General features: G+C 36.9%; 1 protein-coding gene across 1 annotated transcript in view; it reads left to right on the top strand.

Moving 5' to 3' along the window:
* The window catches only part of UVRAG (UV radiation resistance associated), a 359,730-nt gene that overhangs the window by 214,656 nt on the left and 124,457 nt on the right, over nucleotides 1-20,617 (top strand). The window contains 4 exon segments of the mRNA XM_061202856.1: nucleotides 8,104-8,188; nucleotides 9,749-9,836; nucleotides 10,727-10,787; nucleotides 19,004-19,169. Coding sequence (XP_061058839.1) covers nucleotides 8,104-8,188; nucleotides 9,749-9,836; nucleotides 10,727-10,787; nucleotides 19,004-19,169 — 400 coding nt within the window.

Below are 20,617 nucleotides of genomic sequence, written 5' to 3'. Positions count from 1 at the left end.
AGTAGTCATCTCCAAGAATGAGAAAGCAGACTAAGGAGGAAATTGTAATAGGATTATTGGATGTTGTGCCTATTTGTGCTTTGTGGTTGTTATTTTTAAGGTAAAATCAATCAGGCTGGTTGTGTACTTTTCTCTCTCTACTTGGAGCTTCATGGGGGCAGGTTGAGAAAATGCAAATATTCAGTAAAAGTGAAATTATCCCCATTTTACAGATGAGGAAAATGAAGTTCAGAGAAGTTAACACTTGTTTAGAGCCGTGAAAGTAAAATTTAACCCAGATCTTTCTGATTCCTAAGTCCATGGGCTTTCCAGTATAGTACACTTCCTCCCATAGGATCTGCCTGTTGTTTTTAAGCATTAAATTAGCTCTGACCTTCTTAGCTGTCAAGCCAATTGTGTAGAGTTATGAAAGGTATCAATGCTTCCCTTTGCCTGTTACAAGGAAGTATATCAGTTCTTTAGGGAGAAAAAAATCTTCTCTTGGCACCAAATTCCAAGAGGAATTTAGCATGCAGTTTCTTATGTGCTAGATATTAGATATCATAATGAAATACAGCCAATTGCAAATTTTTGCAAAAGTTACAGCAAGAAATATCTATTAACCCTTGAGAACGGGAGCATCATAAATCATAGTACAGAAAAGGCATTTCTGTGGGGAGAAAAACTAAAATAGTCGAAGTATATTGCTTTTTGGTCATCTGCCTTGATGTAGAAAGCTCAGAAGAATGACAATTTATTGGTTTTAACTGTAATTTTGACAGGAGCTGGCCACTGGCCAGTCTGAGACCAAACTCTCGGTGAGAGGGAGCCTAAAGAGTCTGTGTTTTGTTTAGTTGATTGAAACAAGATTCATATTCTTTAGCTATTCAATTTATAGGAGACAGCATTGACATTTGGTTATTAAAATTAAAGTGCCTGACTTGAGTTCTTGCTGAACAGAGGGGCCATGGTGTATGCATGGATAGGGCCAGGGTTTCAGAAAGCAGTTTCCAAGTATGGTAAACCAAGCCATGTACTTGCTTTCTCTCCCTCTCAATGACTCATTGACATGATGATAAAGATACATGCATAAAAAATAAGTCCTTGGTGATGGTGAAAGTAAAAGAGGGTGCCATTGGAATAGCAAAGATTTTTGACATAGTTCTCAAAGACACAAAGTAGATAGAATTGTATTGATGAATAAACTAGAGCAGAGGAAAACTGCAACCTGGAATACAGTGGAAAAGGCTGAAGTGGGAGTTTCTGGTAGAGCTCTCAGATGCCTCAACTTGCAATTCCCAAGTATCGAAATCAGGAATGATGGAGCAATAATTAGGGTAACTGGGCCTACTGGCCCATTTTCTTTCCTTTGTGAATTTGGGGTAACTTCCTATAACATTTGCTCCAACTGCTTTCTAAACATAATGGTTTCCTGACCTGGTTAGGTTCCGTGGTATGAGATTTTGGCATAGAAAGGTAGAGCAAAGCCTGACTGTGGAATTTTACAACCAACCCAGAGAGAAGACATGAAAGGCAGCTCTACTTAGGAGTGAAATACCCTAAAGTAACATAATCCCAAAGTAAACTTCACCTTATTTCATAGTGATTTAAAGTAAAGGTACTGCCTTCTCCCAGCATATATACCTTGAAGGAACGCTAATTGTCAGCAGGAACTGCCCACTTACGCTGAGCTGCCATTCAGGGGTGAAGCCTTTTATGTAAATAAATCTTTATAGCTTCAAAGGAAACCTGCATTATTACCTATGCTAACCAATCTAATCACTTATTCATGGATTTAAAGGGAAAACCAAGGGTCATCAGATATTTGAGGAAAACACTATGAATTAGACCAGGTTGAACAAACAGAATCGCTGACCTAAAAGAAACAGAAAATACAAAGAACAGAGAAGAGCTTTAAAAAAACTTAAATTAATATCCTCAGATTTGACTTCCAGCCTCTGTCTGGGATGTGGAAAGGTGGAAGGAGCATCACTTCCACACTAACAACAAGAGAAAGCTGGATATTGTACAAAATTATAACTTTTCTTGAATCTATCCAAGTACTAAGATTTCAAGGCAACCAGTCCCTAGGGGAGGGAAAGTATCACTGAGAAAGCCCTACCCAGGGACACAGAGTATGGCCTGGTTTAACCAGGACAACAGAGGAACTCCCTGCCTTCCTCCCCAGCCAGGCTAGAAAGCACAGAATAACAAGTCACTGTAGGTGGAGAGGCAAGAGCATGGTGAGACACCCTTACTTAGGTGCTGGTTCACAGGGAATACCTAAATCTGGGAATAGTATAGTGTCATTGAGAAAAAGCCTCTGTTAGACCATCTTCACCAGTACCACCAATGCCACCACCACCCCCAAAAGGGACAAATTAGAGGAAATTTGAAGAATGTGATACACTGAAGGTAATCATGGCAGCAATGGAACCCAAATCCAGCTCGGTTCCTGATTGTATTGACTCATTCCTCCAAATTAACAGAAGAATAAGCATGTCTTTTTCTTTCTCTGTTGCCCTGCAAATGATGTTCAATATTAAATCAAAATTTTTGAGACAAAAAAAAAAGAAAGCAAAACCAAACCAAAACAAAAAACCATCACTACCATTACCAACACCACCACCACCAACAAAAGGTTGACAGGAGAAGAAATTAACAGAAAAAGACTTCCGAGATGACTTAGATGTTGGGACTGTCAGAGTATTTATAATAACTATGGTTAATATGCTTCAGAATTTTGTGGAAAGGTGGATAACATACAATAACAGATGGTAAATTTCAGCTGAGAGGTGGTGGAAACTGTAAGAAACAGTCTAATGGATAGACTATAAACCAAAAACACAGTAATGAGATGAAGAATGCCTTTGACAGACTCATTGGTAGATTCAACACAACTGAGGAAAGAATCATTGAACTTGAAGATAGGTCAACAGAAATTACCCAAACTGAAGTGCAAAGAGACTCTTTCACATAAAACTAAGTTATTTCGTTATCAGCTGTCTTATACTTCAAGAAATAATAAAGGAAATTCTTCAGCAGGAGAAACATGATACCATACAGGAACTTAGCTCTACACACAAAAATTGAGAGATGCAGAAATGGTTGAAAGGAAGATATTATAAAGAAATTTTTTTCTTATTTTTAATTGCTCTAAAAGACTATTGATTTTCTAATCCAAAAATAACAATGTTTTGGAGTTTATAACATGCATAAAGTAAAATTTATGAAGTATTTTAAGAGTGGGGAAGGGAAGAGTTCGGAGTATACTGTTGTCAGGATTTTATACTCTACATGAGGTGGTATAATTTTATTTGAAGGTAAACTGTTATTAATTTAAGTTATATATTGTAAACTCTGGGGCAACCACTAAAAATTTTAGAGGGAGGTAAGAACGAGCTGATAGTGAAGAAAGAGGAAGTCATAAAAAAATAATCCAAAAGCACAGAAAAAGAGGGATAAAGAAACAAAGAATAAATGGAACATTGAGAAAACAGCTAACAAAATGGTAGTTTTTAATCTAAATGTATCAATGATTATATTAAGTGTAAGTATTCTAAATACCTAAGTTAAAAAAGAGATTGTTCAGATTTTATAAAGATAAAAAAAAAAAGACCCAACTAAAGCCTATCTACAAGAAACACACTTTTAATTTAAAGATATAGATAGAGTAAAGGTAAAAGAATGGAAAAAATACACTATGCAAATACCAACCAAAAGAAGGCCAAAGTGGCTCTAGTAATATCAGGCAAGGTAGACTTCAGAACCATGAATATTACCTGCAATAAAGAGGGATATTACATTATGGTGAAGAGGCTAGTTCATGAAAAGACGTAACAATTCTAAATATGTATGAATATAACAACCAAGCTTATATATATATGTGTGTGTGTGTGTGTGTGTGTGTGTGTGTATATATATATATATATATAAATCAAAAACTGATGGAACTGAAAGGAGAAATAGCTAAATGCACAATTATCGTTGGTAAACGTAACACTAATTTCTCAGTAATTTATAGAACAAAAGAGAGAAAATCAGTAAGGAGAGAAGACATTAACAACATTATCAACTAACTTGACCTAATTAACAGTAGAACACCAGCAGAATATACATTTTTTTCAAGTACATATGGAATATTTAGTTAGGCCATATTTGGTGTCATAAAACAAATAAATGCAAAATAATCAAAATAATGCAAAGTATTGTCTCTCACCAAAACAGAAATAGCTAGAAATCACTGACTGAAAGATATCTGGAAAACTCTTAATATTTTTTTTTTTATTGGAGTATAATTGCTTTACAGTGGTGCATTAGTTTCTGCTTTATAACAAAGTGAATCAGTTATACATATACATATGTTCCCATATCTCTTCCCTCTTGCGTCTCCCTCCCTCCCATTAATATTTTGAAATTGTACAACACATACACACACACACACACACACACACACACAGACATACATATACATACCATGGGTCAAAGAAGAAATAACAAGGAAAATTGGAAAATATTTTGATGTGAATGAAAATGAAAATATATCAACATTTTAAGGGATGCATGCTTAGAGGAAATTTATATCATTTGATGCTTATACTAGAAAAGAAGAAAGGCCTTCATTCAATAACCTAAGTTTATACCTTAACTAGAAAAGAAGAGCAAATTAAACCCAAATCAGGCAGAAGGAAGGAAATAATCGAGGGCAGAAATCAGTCAAATTGAAAACAAAAAGAGAGTAGAGAATGTCAGTGAAACTAAAAGGTGTCCTTTGAAAAGATCAATAAAATTGATAATCCTCTAGCCAGACTGACCGAGTAAAAAGAGAGAAAGTGTGAATTACCAGTATCAGGAATGAGAGAGGGGATATCACTACAGATCCTGCAGCAATTAAAGTAAATAAGGTAATATTTTGAATAACATGATCGTAGTATGTCAGAAGGGCACTGGAACAAGGCTGAAGGCTGGTCAAATCTGGGACCACTTGAGCACGAAAATAATTAAATCCAGTAATGAATTATAAATCTTTGAAAAATAAAAGAGAATTCATGATTCCATACTGATAATAGACAGCTAATGGAGAAGGAAGGGCTCTTGCTTAGAGAAGAATGCTGAATGCTGACTGATAAGTATAGAGGAAGTACTGGAGTTGGAATATTATTTTGCAACCATAGTAGTAAAAATTGATTCAAGCAGAAGACACCAATCAATGCTAAATCTGGGGAGAAAGTTAGATGAGAAGCAGGATATATCCATGGTCTTAAGGATGGATATCATTGCTTCTATATGTAATATCCTTAGGAGGACACAACACCAATCATGTAGTATTCAGGCTGGTAATATATAACCTGAACAACATGTAAAGAGCTTGAGCACATCATTGCCTCAATGTTATTACTTCCTATGAAGTGACTTTTGGAACTTAGGTTGAGTTTTCTGAGGTATCTTGAAATACTTAGTTCTTCTCTACCTGAGCCTAATTAAACCAGACTCACTCAGTTTTGTTCCAGAGACCACCCGGTGACCAATGAGGTGTATTACCTTTTAACAGAAAAATGAACCTGATATGTTTTGGAGAGATGTTGCCAGTCTGTGTTCTAAAGCCTTAGTTCTGTTAAAGCCTGTGGAAAAACCATAGCCTTTCAGGAGACCTTTTTCTGGGTTTGGATCTACTCTTTTACTTTTTATTTGGAAATCATTTTGGACTTATAGAAAAATTGCAAGAATAAGAGTACAGAGAACACTTATATTCTTCACCCAGATTTACCTATTGTTAACGTTTTACCCCATCTATTAGCTGGCTGTGTATTTTTTTTTTAAATTTATTTATTTATTTATTTTTGGCTGTGTTGGGTCTTCGTTTCTGTGTGAGGGCTTTCTCCAGTTATGGCGAGCGGGGGCCACTCTTCATCGCGGTGCGCGGGCCTCTCACTGCCGCGGCCTCTCCCATTGCGGAGCACAGGCTCCAGACGCGCAGGCTCAGTAGTTGAGGCTCACGGGCCCAGCCGCTCTGCGGCATGTGGGATCTTCCCAGACCAGGGCTCGAACCCGTGTCCCCGGCATTGGCAGGCAGATTCTCAACCACTGCACCACTAGGGAAGCCCCTGGCTGTGTATTTTTAAATTTTATTTTCCTTCTTTGTTTTGCAAGAGTTTTTGTTTTTGTCTTCTTTTTGGTCATGTAATATGTTCTAAAGACCTTCAAAGCTAAAGAGGGTGCATAACGTTTGCATTTTGAAACCCAGATCTGTCTTGGCCCATTTGTGATTTCACTAGAATTGAGGCAGCCTTTTATCTGGGATGAAGAATAACATTGCAAATTTGTATAGTGGTGGAAGAATTCACGTGCTTTCTGGTAAAAGTGCATTGGGTGAGGGGTAGAGGTTGTCAACCCAAGTGTCTTCTGAAATCATTGAGGGATTATCTCAATGCTATCTATTATCAATATGGAAAGCTGGGGAGGAATTATATTGGGGCTGAAGAAGGTAAGTGGTATTCCTTGATTAAGTTCTGTTTGGGGAGCAGAGTTAACAACTTACTGGTCATTTAAATACAGTTGAGAGAGAAGAGCAGGGTGCTTAGACATATGTTGATAAAATTACTTAGGTTGGTGAATTTAGTTCTAAGGTCCAAACTGTATTTTGATCAATTAACCTACTTCTTGTTCCTGCCTAGATGTGTGGAAGAGTTTAGGGCACCTTTTCCTGTTAGATCACAGTTCATGAAACTAAGCTTCTTTTTTTTTTTTGCTTTTTTTTTTTTTTTTTTTTTGGCTGTGTATTTTTTGGGTCTTCATTGCTGCATGCCGGCTTTCTCTAGTTGCAGTGAGCGGGCTTATTGCGGTGGCTTCTCTTGTTGCAGAGCACAGGCTATAGGCGCGCGGGCTTCAGTAGTTGTGGCTCGCGGGCTCTAGAGCACAGGCTCAGTAGTTGTGGCACACGGGCTTAATTGCTCCGCAGCATGTGGGATCTTCCCGGACCAGGGATCGAACCCGTGTCCCCTGCATTGGCAGGCGGATTCTTAACCACCGCGCCACCAGGGAAGTCCCTAAGCTTCTTTTTAAGACCTAGAACTTAGTATGTCAGGATCTAAGACTGTTTTTCTGTGCTTTAGAACCTTTGGACTTTTCTGAGACAGGCTCATTTTCTTAGAGTAGGAAGATGTAAAAGGATTTTATGATCACATGAATGAAAATGGAAGTTCCAAAGTTGATATAAATACAAAAGACCAGGCTTATATACAAATATTAATCATTGCAATGCTAAAGCAATCCTGTAGTGGAATTGAGGTATTGGGGTATCAGTTAAAATGTGGAATATTCTTTTAATTCACATCTATGGAGTTAAATTTTACAAGGCATTAAACATTGTAACTCAGACTATCTGTCAACATGTAAAAATGCTTGAGACATAATTTGGAAAAATCAGAATATACATTTCCTGCACACTGTGATTGTAACTAAAACTACTTATGTATATGAATAAGATGAAACTTCATAAAAAACTTAATATTGATGAACTATATTGTAGCAGTCAATATGCGGGTAATTTTTCCTGCTCTACTTTTTATACTTTCAGTAATGTTATATAGCATTTGCAGTTAAAAACAAATTAACCACCTTTTTAGAAAAAATTAAGCTTTACTTTTTAGAGCAGTTTTAGGTTCATAGCAAAATTGAACAGAAGGTACAGATTCCCCATATACTCCCAACCTCCCACCTGTGCAAAGCTTCCCCCACCAAAGTGGTACATTTGTTACAATTGATGAACCTTTAGTGAATCATCCTTAACACCCAGAGTCTATAGCCAGTTTTTTAAAAAATTAAGTTGTCTGAATTTTGAAAATTGCATCGGGGTTTCTTGGTCAGCGACCCAGAAATCTGTAGGCAGAGAATCCTAGACTCTTACTCTTTGACTCCTGCTAGAGGCTGTATAAAAGTGGAAGCAATAGGAAGTTTATTCTCATTAATCCCCCCAGAAGTCCTCTATCCCCAACCCATTTTACCTTTTAACTCTTTTTATTTCCCTCTCACAGTCAGGGGACTGGGCTCTGCCTGTTCGGTTGTGACTGGGCAGTCCTGTCTGCAGTGTTCCATCTGGAATTGTCTCCTTTCGTCCCTCTCTAGGAAGTGCATTTTCGGCTGAGCACCTCAAGCTTCAACTCCAGAAGGAATCCCTAAATGAGCTGAGGAAGGAGTGTACTGCGAAAAGGTAAATGGAACACTGAGAATGGTTGTTATGAGTGTCGAGTTTACTTTGAGGAGAGGATTTGGAAAAGGAGTATTTTTTAAAGCTGCCGGTATTCATACCAGTTAATATGCTCAATGCCACTTTCATTTGTTCAACACCTACTGTGCTAGAGGCGGTTATGAGACCTCCTAGTATGTAGTCAGAATCGGAAGCATGGACACTGTTCTTCTAGATTTCAGGGCCACAGCACTGTGACTTAATGTTTGAATCTCCTCCTCTTCCTGTCTTCTACATTTAGTGCAGCTTACAGTTTTTCTTCAGTAACTTCTTCAGACTTACTCCTGTTAGCTCTCTTGGCTGACCTCAACAGCTCCCAGGTTCTCTCTCTAACATCAGTCTCTCCAATTTTCAGTTCATCCTCCATGTTGCTAGCAGACTTCTCCTGAAATACTATTTTACCATCATTTTTTCTCTTCTTAAGAACCAATCGTGATTGATTTGCTTCACTGTCAAATAACCTTCAATAAAATGGCCCCATACAACTGTAGCTAGTTTCAGTCGCTCTGTGACATTCATTTAACAAATGCTAATAGTTTTTCCCTTTATTTTTTCCAGCACATGCTTAACTTGTTGCCACCTCTGATCTTTTTCCTCATCTTCACTCACTTTTCCTAGAAAGTCATCCCAGCCTGCATTTTTCTTTAAGAAACCTTAGCAATTGAGAAACCTGAAAAGAACCTTGGAGATCATCTAATCCTCTCAGTTTGCAGATAGGAAAGCAAAGCTCTGGAGGTTACTCTGTCCAGTTCACTAGGAAAGCAGGACTAAATCCCTTTAAGTCTTCAGTGCTCTTTGCATTGTACTACTTTAGATTCCACTTTGACCTACTGTTTCTCCTAAATTACCTCCTTTTTAATTGTTGACACAGTTGAGCAGGTAATATGCTCTACGGGTATTTTAGCTGTTGGTCATGTTTCTTAAATAGTTCAAGAGAAGAGCTACATCATCTCATGCCACAGCTTTTTGCTTTGTCCTTTTTTTATTCTGTTATTTTTGTAATATAGCAGCAGGTTATTTTTTGAGGTAGTTATAACATCTGTAGTTGTAAATGAAAATAGAATACTTTTTTGAAGAAATACCATATGGATATTTCCTAAAAACAAATTGGCCTCAGGTTAAATGAGACCTTGGTCAGCTTACTGAGCCTCTCTAAATCTTGTTTTCTTGTTTGTAAAATGGGTATAGTAATATCAACCGAGTAAGTTGTTGTAATAATTAAATAAAGCCATTTGTGAAGCTCCTGGCATGTAGTAGTAGGTGCCCAGTCAATGATTTTGTTCGTTTCACATCTCTTAGCATGGTGTTGGACACATAAAATAGGCCTCAGTATAGTTAGCTTGATTGATAGTATTTAGTGATAGGTCAGGACTCATGTTAGCTCTTATTCTTGCTTCTACTTCTGAATTTCTATGGCCCAGTACAGACCATTAATCTTTCTCTGCATCAGTTAGGTGGAAATAACTGTTAGAAAGCATGCAAACATGTTTTTTTTTTTAAATGTGCTTTTTTTTTCCTCATTAGAGAACTCTTTCTGAAGACTAATGCCCAGTTGACAATTCGTTGCAGGCAATTACTATCTGAGCTTTCCTACATCTACCCTATTGATTTGGTAAGTTTCAAATTTTCTGGGGAAAAAAAAAATTTTTTTTAAGATGATTTCTGTTTGAAATTTACCCTCAAAGCAAAAAAACTTATTGCTGTAGTCTTAATCATATGCTCTGTCATGATTCATTCAGAAGCTAATATTTATTTAAAAAGTAGATTTGGAAAATCAAACCATTTGATTTTTTCTATCAGTTTGGTGGTGGGGTGCACTCATCTTCATCTGAAAGAATGCCAAATTATTTCTGGTTTCTTTAGGACCTTTTCACTCAACCAAATTATCAACTTTCACCATATCTGACACATAGATGCAGATACATGTGCATTGCCTTGAAAATATAATGGCTAATTAATTTATATTTATTAGTATTACTTAAGATATTCCTGAGGTAACTGTCAGGATATTAAATTTCTGAATCTGGTTTCTTAGAGTAAATACAAATGTAACTGGTTAGGATTTTTTTTAGAGAACTAAATCTGCTAAATTTGGTGGGTTTGTTTTCTTTTTAATGAAAAGAGACTTAAAAGACTAATTTTCTGAGAGGAAACCTAATAGGATTTTAGGTTCACAGAATCTTGTTAATTCTACTTAAAATTTTTCATTTATAGCTATGAATTGGTCAAATGATAGTTTTATGATTAAAATTTGACACGGTGTTTTGCTTAGATATGATGTTTTAAATGTTTATAGTATAGAGAATTTGAAGTGTATATCAATGTACAGAATAGTATAATAAATCATCATGTACTCATCATTCAGCTTCAACAATTAAGTTAATATTTTGAGTCTATGACAGTATTGTCTTTGAATTAATACTGACGTGAATTTTTTAGATTTAGAGCTTCTTTGCTTTATACATAAACAAAATTAATTTCATTCTTTGGTTGTATTTACAGAATGAGCATAAGGATTACTTTGTATGTGGTGTCAAGTTGCCTAATTCTGAGGACTTCCAAGGTATTTTATTTCTTTTACTTCTAAAGATTTGGTATAATATATGGGTATGTTGCAGGGAAAAAGAGAGATATCTTGAAATGTTGGTTGCCTGGCACTTTATCCGGAAGGGTTTCTGGACCTTTTGTCCCTTCCCAATTGTAAGTATATAGAGTCAGATTCCCTGATGGAAGGCTTAAGAGGATATTTGGTCTAATCATGAAAAAACAGAAAAATTGTTGAACTTTCTATTTGAAAGTTAAAAGAAAATAGTTTTTGAATGGGCTTTAAGAAAATCAGACAGTAGGATTCTCAAGAATACTAATAATATCCCTGTCCTTTTGGTTTGATTTTTCATGAAAAATTTGTGTTGGGAACAAAGCAATAAACATTAATTTGTTCTATTTAGAAAACCATATTTCTGCTGACGTAAAATGTATTTGAAAATTTAATTTTCTGACATTCCCACCCCCGTAGGTTAAACTTGTTGTACTGTCATTTCTGTGCTCTTTTAACTAAAATAAATTTACATTAAAGATTTTATAGATATGATTCATAGTAATTGCTATATTTAAAAATATTTTTCCTAATCCCTTTACCAGTATGCCAAAGAAAAGAACTTACATTATTTGGCATATTGGTTAGAAAGATTACTTTTATTGTTAGCAAAGTAGGTTCTTTTCTCCTAATATAAACAATGCTTTGAGGACTATTAAGTAGTTGTGTAGATTATTCCCAAAGCTAGCACATTAATCTATTTGGGAATAAGTTATTCAAGAAGAAAGCATTACTAGTTCTGATTGGAACTTTCTTCCATTTCCCTATAAAGAAAATGTTATTTGTGGCCCTTTAACATTTAAGACTGTTTCAATATATTACCTCCTTTGTCCTTTACAACAAGACTTACAACAAGTAGTTGGGACATAAGAAGAGTGATACAAATGAACCTAGCTATTAAACAGATACAGAATCAGGGACACAGAGAATAGACTGGTGGTTGCCAAGGGGGAGAGGAGTGGGATTTTGGGATTAGCAGATGCAAACTGGTATATATAGAATGGATAAACAACAAGTTCCTACTGTATAGCACAGGGAACTATATTCAGTATCCTGTGATAAACCATAATGGAAAAGAATATGAAAAAGAATGTAAATATATGTATAACTGAGTCACTTTGCTGTATAGCAGTAATTAATACAACATTGTAATTCAACTATACTTCAACAAAAAATAAATTTTAAAAAAAAATGGAAGAGTGATTAAAACAGGAATGGGAAGACCTATATTTGAGTCCTGGTTCCCCTTCTAGAAACCATCTATTTTGGAGCAAGTCATCTAAGCTTTGAGTTGATTTTCTAATTGATAGTATGAGCACATTAGTTCATGTACTACCTGTTTTACATGATTGTTAAGATTTTATTTAAGAGCAAGACATTTTGCCTTATCTTTAATCCCCCCCGAACACACACAAAAGAAACCTGTAAGGAAGGTGGTATAATCTCATTTTACAATGTGTAAATGAGCTATTTAGTGACTTGCATGAGACCACAAAGCTAAGTAATGATCTTGCTGGGATTTGTCTGGTTTCCATTGTACAGTGTTCCCTCTAATCTCTGTAAGTCATACAGATGTGCTTTGGTGTTAATTTTAGGTGTTACTTTTACGTTATGGTGTCTTGAAGCTCATGACACATCTTTTCCCCCATTCTTTCATTCATTCATTTATTTAATAAACCTATTAAGTACCTTGAGCCCTGTGTCAGGTTGCAGGGATACAGAATACTCATTTATTGAAAAAAATATCAGTTGAGCACCTGAATGCCAGACACTGTGCTGTGTTTTGAGGATATAACGATGGAAAAAGCAAATATATTCTCTTCTTTCATGGAGCATACAACCTATTGAGGGAGACAGGCAATAAACAAGAAAATAAGTATTTAAAAAGTGTTTAATAAAGGAATACACTATCTTAGAGAATAGTGGAACCTACTGTAGATAAAGCAGTCAGAGAAGACCTGTCTGAGGAGAAACATTTAACCCAAAATCTGAGGGCTGAAAGGTACCAACTACACTACAGCTGGGGGAGGAGCATTCCTAGAAGAGGGAGCGGTCATGATGGAGGATACAGAAGAATGGGCTTGATATATCTGAAAAATTCGGAGTGAGGGGCATGGGAGAAGATACCTGTATTTTGGGCAGATCATGTAATCTCTCAGAGCTTAATTTCTTCACCTGTAAAATGAGGTAATATTTACATCTTAAGTTCATTGTGATGATTGACTGAGATTGCATTTGAAAGAGCTTTTCATATAGAAGGCACTCAATAAATGTAATTGGAATTAGTTGCAAGAGAGAGGAAGGAAGGAAGGACAGAAAAGACCACAGCAGCCCTGTGTGGCCGGAGCATAGTGAGAAAAGGGAAGAGTTCCATCAGAAGAGGTAAGAGAGTCAGCCAGGGCCTTGAGGCCACTGGAAGGAGTTTCTATTTTATTCTCAGTGGAGTGGGAAACCCCTGAAGGGCTTCAAGAGGGGGGATGATATGAGTTGATTTATGTTTTTTAAAAGTCACTCTGGCTGCTAAATACAGAATGATTTGAGAGGCGGCAACAAGAGAAGCAGGGCTATCGGTATTGGAGTATCACCTTAATTCATTCTGGGATGTTTCTTGATTCTATTTTTGTTTTCTGGAGGTGATTTATTTCCTAGTTTTTCCTAGCTTTTGTTTGCTATCTATACTTCGTATGCCCAACAAGCTGAATACATTCCTTCTTCCCTTAACAAAGTTAGTTTAGCTTTCAAGTGCAGTTTTTACTGCTAAAAAAATGAAATGGGAGATAAAGTGAAATATTTCATTCTACTCTAAGGCCCTGTTTACTTCCCATGACTCCTAGGAATCAGAAATTTTAAGAAGCACATATGGTAGTATTGGACTTTAAAATCTTACGTTGGCATTCTGTAAGGCACTTCCATGTACTAAATTTACTGAGTGCCTTGTGTGTGTCATTTACGGTGTCAGGTGCTGGGAGTGTACAAAGGTGACCAAGGCATTGATCCTACCTCCGTGAAACTTCAGTCCACTTGAGGTTAACCAGGCACTTAGAAGTTTATACCAGGTACATGGGACTCAGAGAGTGGGAATAATCAGGTCTATCAGGAGGGAATCAGGAAAATCTTTATAGAGAAGATGATGCCTGAGGTATTTTAAAAGATGAAATAGTATTTCGCTGTTGAAAGAAAGATGGGACATTTTAGGTTCGGTGAGTAGAAATATGGTAACGTGGAACATCATACATGATGCTGTCTTGTTTATTTAATTCTCACCACTGTGAGAATTAATTCCTTCTGTGAGGGAAAGAATTATACTCAACTTTTTTTTTTTAAAGACAAGAAAATTGCGGCTCAGAGAGATTAGTTAATTTTTCCGAAGACTCATACTAGCCAGTGGCAGAGCTAAAATCATCCCTGGTCAGCCTGATTTTAAGGTCCATATTATTCCTGTCATGATGCAGTTTTCTTCCTTGTTTTGAATAATAACCTCTTCCAGACTTCTGACAACTTTTAGTGTTCTGTAGCAGCTGCATTCTTAGTAAGACTCTAGTGACAGAACTCCAAACCGGTTATTCTGTTACATTCATGAGACTTTGCTGGGATAGACTTTACATTGTATGGCTTGATACTGTTTGGGAAACTCCTCCATAGTGACCCAACACTTACTGTGCTCTTCTACTCTTCTAACTGGGTAAGTTTCAGTTAGAATATTCCAGAGAGACTGGGACACAACGGGAGAAAGTTGTCCAGTGAAGGGTGTTCATTTGAGTTCCATTGACTGAGACATTTCTCATCCAAAATAAAAAAAAAAAAAGAAAACTGTTTGTGTGTGTTTTTAAGTAATCCATAACACGAGAGCCTTTCATGGTAATGAGACCCAGATTTCCTTCTGTGTCTGTATCCCTTCATGCAGGCATGATTTCTTGGAAAGGAGAGTCCATATGTCAAACAGTGTCTCATTGAGAACATGGAATCATTCCATAGATGCTGTGGCAGTGATTAGAGTCTTAAATATTTTGTCCTGTCTGGATCAGTGGGTGAATGGTTCCTTACCAAATCAGCTGCCTCAGTGATTGGGAAGGCAGGATGGTAAGAGCTTTTAGATCACTTATTGTACTTGGATGCATTTGAATATTAGTAGTTTGTCCAACATGTAAGTCAAAGGGACATTTGAATGAATTTATAATGTTGTCATGGCCATTGTGGGTTTGTGGAATCTATTATCATAACAATTACATAAAAGATTTAATTATTATAAAAATTACTGCCCCCCCCCGAGTAGATACCTACATTTAAAAAACAAACCACAGGGGCTTCCCTGGTGGCGCAGTGGTTGAGAATCTGCCTAATGCAGGGGACACGGGTTCGAGCCCTGGTCTGGGAAGATACCACGTGCCACGGAGCAACTGGGCCCGTGAGCCACAATTACTGAGCCTATGCGTCTGGAGCCTGTGCTCCGCAACAAGAGAGGCCGCGATAGTGAGAGGCCCGCGCACCGCGATGAAGAGTGGCCCCCCGCTTGCCACAACTAGAGAAAGCCCTCGCACAGAAACGAAGACCCAACACAGCCATAAATAAATAAAAAATAAATAAATAACTTTAAAAAACAAACCAGAAATATTTATTATGAGGAAACTGCAGAATTTTGTTTTGCTTGTAAGCCCCTTAAAACATTGTTTTAATAAGGGCTTTTTCACTTACCTGAGTCTACAGTTTATTCCTGTTCCTCCCTGAACCCTCCCACTCCCCCTCTAACTTCTTTTCACCAACAAACCTATCATCTGTGACCTTTCTAACCCCCAGAGCAGCATAAGGAATACAAGCCTCTGCTCTGCATTAGGTGTTAGGGGCGTCATTAATGCTTACTGGAAAAGCACACCCCAGAGAGCCAGGTTTTGGCTTTGGCAGGTAAAAAGTCTCTTAGATCTTGGAATGCTGGAAACCTTAAACCTTTTGGTTTTCTTAGCTAAAGTGATTGGCAACAGAATGTGACATCTGAGGTTTCGTGGCCAGCAATAGCCATAATTAACCACATGAGCTCACATTTTCCCACTGGAGGTTCAGTGGTCTTGGGGTGATGAAAGTGACTTCCCTACCAGGAGGTGGTTTTCCTTTTGAGGGTATTGGAATACCCTTGGGCCCTGTAATGCCTTACCCGTGGTCCTTTTAAAATGCTTTTTAATATAAAGCTTCAATATTGGAAATCCAACACCACGGTGTTTAACTGCGAGGCTGTGACGGAGCACTATGGCCTGGAATGGGAAACAACCTAGGGTTTTTAATGGGTGGAGTGGGGAGTCTTGTGGTGGAAACAATGGTGAGTGTGAATAACTAGAATCAAAACTGATTTCCAGTATTACCCAGTTTTCAGTTTTTGCTATTTCTTTTTGGTTTTTGATGTACATATATAGGATTCTCTTAGAGATGCCCTTTTATGTTTAAATTTAAGCAAAATTGTTTTGTTTTTAATTAATTTTATTTATTTATTTTTGGCTGCTTTGGGTCTTCGTTGCTGCGCGCAGGCTGTCTCTAGTTGCGGCGAGCGGGGGCTGCTCTTCATTGCAGTGCGCGGGCTTCTCATTGCGGTAGCTTCTCTTCGTTGCGGTGCACGGTCTCTAGGTGCACAGGCTTCAGTAGTTGTGGCGCACGGGCTTAGTTGCCCCGCGGCATGTGAGATCTTCCCGGACCAGGGCTCAAACCCGTGTCCCCTGCATTGGCAGGCGGATTCTTAACCACTGTGCCACCAGGGAAACCCACAAAATTGTTTTGATTATTGAAAGGAGGTGATGTTAGAAGACCAGTTTCCGTTCTTTTAATATATATGTGGATGTAGTCCTCGAAATAGGCAAACTTAATTCTTTAGTATTACCCTTTTAGTAATACGGAAAACTGGAGATGCTTGAGAGTTTAGCATTGGATAGATTTTTTAAACTATAGTTTGCATTTGACCTATTTTGGGCAGGCTAACTAAGAGGCCTTCTGATTTTTGGAAGTTTTCAAATCCTTTTCTGTCAGGTCACATACAAAAGGAAAAACTTACTTACTGTAAGTTCTCTTTTTCTTCCTCTCCCTTCAAAAGAAGGTTCTGAAAGACCAAGTCCTTTTACTGATAGAAATATTTTAAATTTGATAAGCCCTATTCTTTAGAGAAAGCAGGAGGCAGGATTCAGCAACATCTGATGGAACTCACCATCCCAGCTGTGCTTCCAGGGATAAATATTTGGGGGACTGGGGTGTAGATACAATTCTCTCTCCCACTCCATCCTCATAGTTTTTACTTATATGGCTTTTACCAAGTCACTTATGCCACGTGAATCTTATTTTTCTCATTTCTAAGTTGATAGCATCAGATTCAGTGATTTCCAAGGTTTCTCCTGGCTCTAATATTATATACGATGATTAAATTATAATGTAATGCATTTACAATGTAATGTAATTTCAGTCTCTAAGGTAGTCTGATATACATATTTCAACAGTAGTAAAGTATTGTACTGTGAGTCTGGGCCAAGAGCACATGGTCTAAAAATAGGATTCTCGTCAGTTCGGGCATGCCCAGTAGTCAGTTAAAAGGAATGCTGTTTGATTTTTTTTTTCATCAGTTTGATTTGAGAGAACATGTTACCAAGGACTTTTTATGTGTTCTTTGCCCTTACTAGAAAAGTGTGAAGAAACTAAGATAATACACGTGTGTCATATGCTTGGTGTGTTCTCTAGGCTCCGAAGTTAAAAATTGTTACACTCCACAGTAAAGTTCTGCGACAGTATGGTAGAGTGCTTAAAGACAGAGGCATCCATGTCAGGTCAACCCATATACTAGCTATCTTAGTTTGGACAGGTTCTTTAACTTCTTTGAACCTTATTTCTTCACCTATAAATTGAATGAAATAGCATATAAAACATGCCCAGTTTATTAATTGTTGATGAATGAATGGCTGTCAGAAATAAAGCATCATGGTCAATTCCTGGCAGAAAAAAAAAGTGTACAATAAAAGTTACGTATTTTTACAGTATGGTCAAGGAATCTGCTTTGGTAGTCAAGGGTGGAGAATGCACTGAGTAGTATACGGCTATAGTAGGGGTCCTGCAGTAAGAAGGTAGTGCTTAGATAACCAAGTTTAAATATAAAAAAGAGGAATGTGGAAAATATTACTAATAATTGAAGTTAAAGGTACTCTTAAAAATCAGGAAATACTCAAGCCAAGGTCATCTCAATCATTTCAGCCTTTCTCTAGCCAGATGTATTCCAGATATGTGTTAAATTTGTGTGTGTGTGAGAGAGAGAGAGAGAGAGAGAGAGAGAGAGAGAGAGAACTTTTTAAAGTATTTTAAGAATATTGTATACCAAGCAGTTACTTTTTCCTTCCCCCTGGGGCAAGCTTAAAACTTTTTATTGTGTTACCCTCAGTTCTGGGTACCTGAATGATTATTTGTCGCTTGGGTAGGCAGTAGCAGAAATCTAGATGTTGAGTTAAAAATCTGTGACTTCTTAAAATCTGTGACTTCTTAAAAGATACATACTTACGTTTGACTGTAGGAGACATGTATTTTTTCCAACAGTTGCTTCCACACAAAAATTGCATAAATGGAATATATATGAACAATGTGGTTTTTGACCTTTTACTATTTAAAACATTTTTTCTCCTTATCCTATCTCAAACTTCACAGACTTAAACAATGCTCTCTTTATGAATATTGAGAACATACCCCATAAGGATGCACTGTGTTGTTTCACTTCACCTTGGAATTAATAATGTTGTACAATAGTACAACAGTACAACTGTTTTGCTTATAAAGTTGTTAACGAGTAAAATGTATAATGTTAATATAGATGTAATGTTTAAACCTCTGAAACTAATTTTTGCATTGTATAATAGACTCAGGTATTATTTTTGCCCTTAAAAATGCTGGGAAAGAGAGTTATGGAGATTTGAATGCAGTAAGAACTCTTAAGATTATCAAATTTTAATCTCATCACATTAATTATTGGGAAATAGTTTTAAATGTAGTAGATGAAATTTCAAATCTTATTAATGTGTTTAGATTTCTATAAAATTCATATAATTTAGATAGGTGAATAATATTTTATCAATTATTTCTTATAAAATCTCTCTTGAAATTGATTTATTATGATCTCATAGCTACATTTATAAGGTAAATAGTTATTTTCTATTTCTCTGTTTTTGAATTTACAGCAAGAGATGATGGAAGCATTGCTGTTGCCCTTGGTTACACTGCACATTTGGTATCAATGATTTCCTTTTTCCTACAAGTGCCCCTCAGATATCCTATAATTCATAAGGGATCTAGATCAACAATCAAAGATAATATTAATGACAAGCTGACTGAAAAGGAGAGAGAGTAAGTATCCTTTTAAAATATTCTTTTAACATTAAGGCAGTATGAAGCATCGACTGTATTAAAAATATAAAACGTGACCTAGATTGTGGTGATTTTTGTATATCCTCTGTAAAGTGATCCATTTCTTTTAAATAGAGTGTAGTCAAAATTGCTATTGTTAGCAAAATTGACTCATTCAAATTTAATTTGCTTTTGTGAGGCAAGTATCATATACTCTGCAAATATTCATGTAATATCTGTTGCCGCTAGTCACCAAATGAAATGCTTAAAGATTTGTCAGAGAGACAACCAGGAAAAAGATAAAAGACTTAACAGCAGATTGTACATATCTAAAGAATGGGTTTGTTAACTGGAAGATAGCCCAGGAGAAAATACCTGACCAGGCACAAGTACAAAAGAGATGGATTTATCGAAAAGTGCTAGACATATGTAGGACACAATAAAAAGTCTAATATACGTATAATTGGAGTCACAGAGAGGGAGAAGAGAGCACATAGGGTAATTGTAACATTTTAAGAGATAATGACAGAGTTCAAATTTGACAAAAGACATCAAGCTATAAGTTCAAGAAGCATTAAATACAACACAAAATAAGTACAAAGCAAACATACTTAGGGGAATTATAGTAAAACAGCTGAAAACCAAAGAGATAAAGTGAAAATATTAAAAGTACCTAGAGAGAAAAGAGATTTGCTTCAAAAGAGCAATAATAAGGCTGAAAGCTAATTTCTTAAGAGAAACATTGGGAACCGGAGGTGATGCAGTGACATTTTTAAAGCATGTAAAACAATACTGCCAACTTAGAATTCTGTATTCAGTGAATTATCCTTCAAAAATAAAGGCAGGGGACTTCCCCGGTGGCACAGTGGTTAAGAATCTGCCGCCAAAGCAGGGGATACGGGTTTGATCCCTGGTCCGGGAAGATCCCACATGCCATGGAGCAACTAAGCCCGTGCACCACAACTACTGAACCCCATGTGCCTAGGGCCCGTGCTCCACAACAAGAGAAGCCACCACAATGAGAAGCCCGCGCACCCCAATGAAGAGTAGCCCCTGCTCGCCGCAACTAGAGAAAGCCCACGCACAGCAACGAAGACCCAATGCAGCCAAAAGTAAATTAATTAAAAAAAAAAAAAAGTAAAGGCAAAATAAAGACATTTCAGACTATCAGTACTGAGAAAATGCATCTCAGCAGACCTATACTAAGGGAAATACTAAAGGCAGAATAAAAATAATCTAACATAGAAACATGGAAATGCGTCTCCTCCAGAAATTCTGATTCAGTTGATAGGCCCAGACGTGAGATATATTTTTCTAAAGCCCCTGAAGTGACTATAATGTGCAGTGAGGTTTGAGAACCACTGTTCTATTGATGGATTGCGAATGTTGTATTCGTGGGCGTGAAGAAATGAAATATCCTCCACTCTATTTAGGAAACTGCAAGAGAA

This window comes from Eubalaena glacialis, chromosome 10 (genome assembly GCF_028564815.1).
Source record: "Eubalaena glacialis isolate mEubGla1 chromosome 10, mEubGla1.1.hap2.+ XY, whole genome shotgun sequence".
Lineage (NCBI taxonomy): Eukaryota > Metazoa > Chordata > Mammalia > Artiodactyla > Balaenidae > Eubalaena > Eubalaena glacialis.
This window is presented reverse-complemented; position numbering and strand designations above follow the sequence as displayed.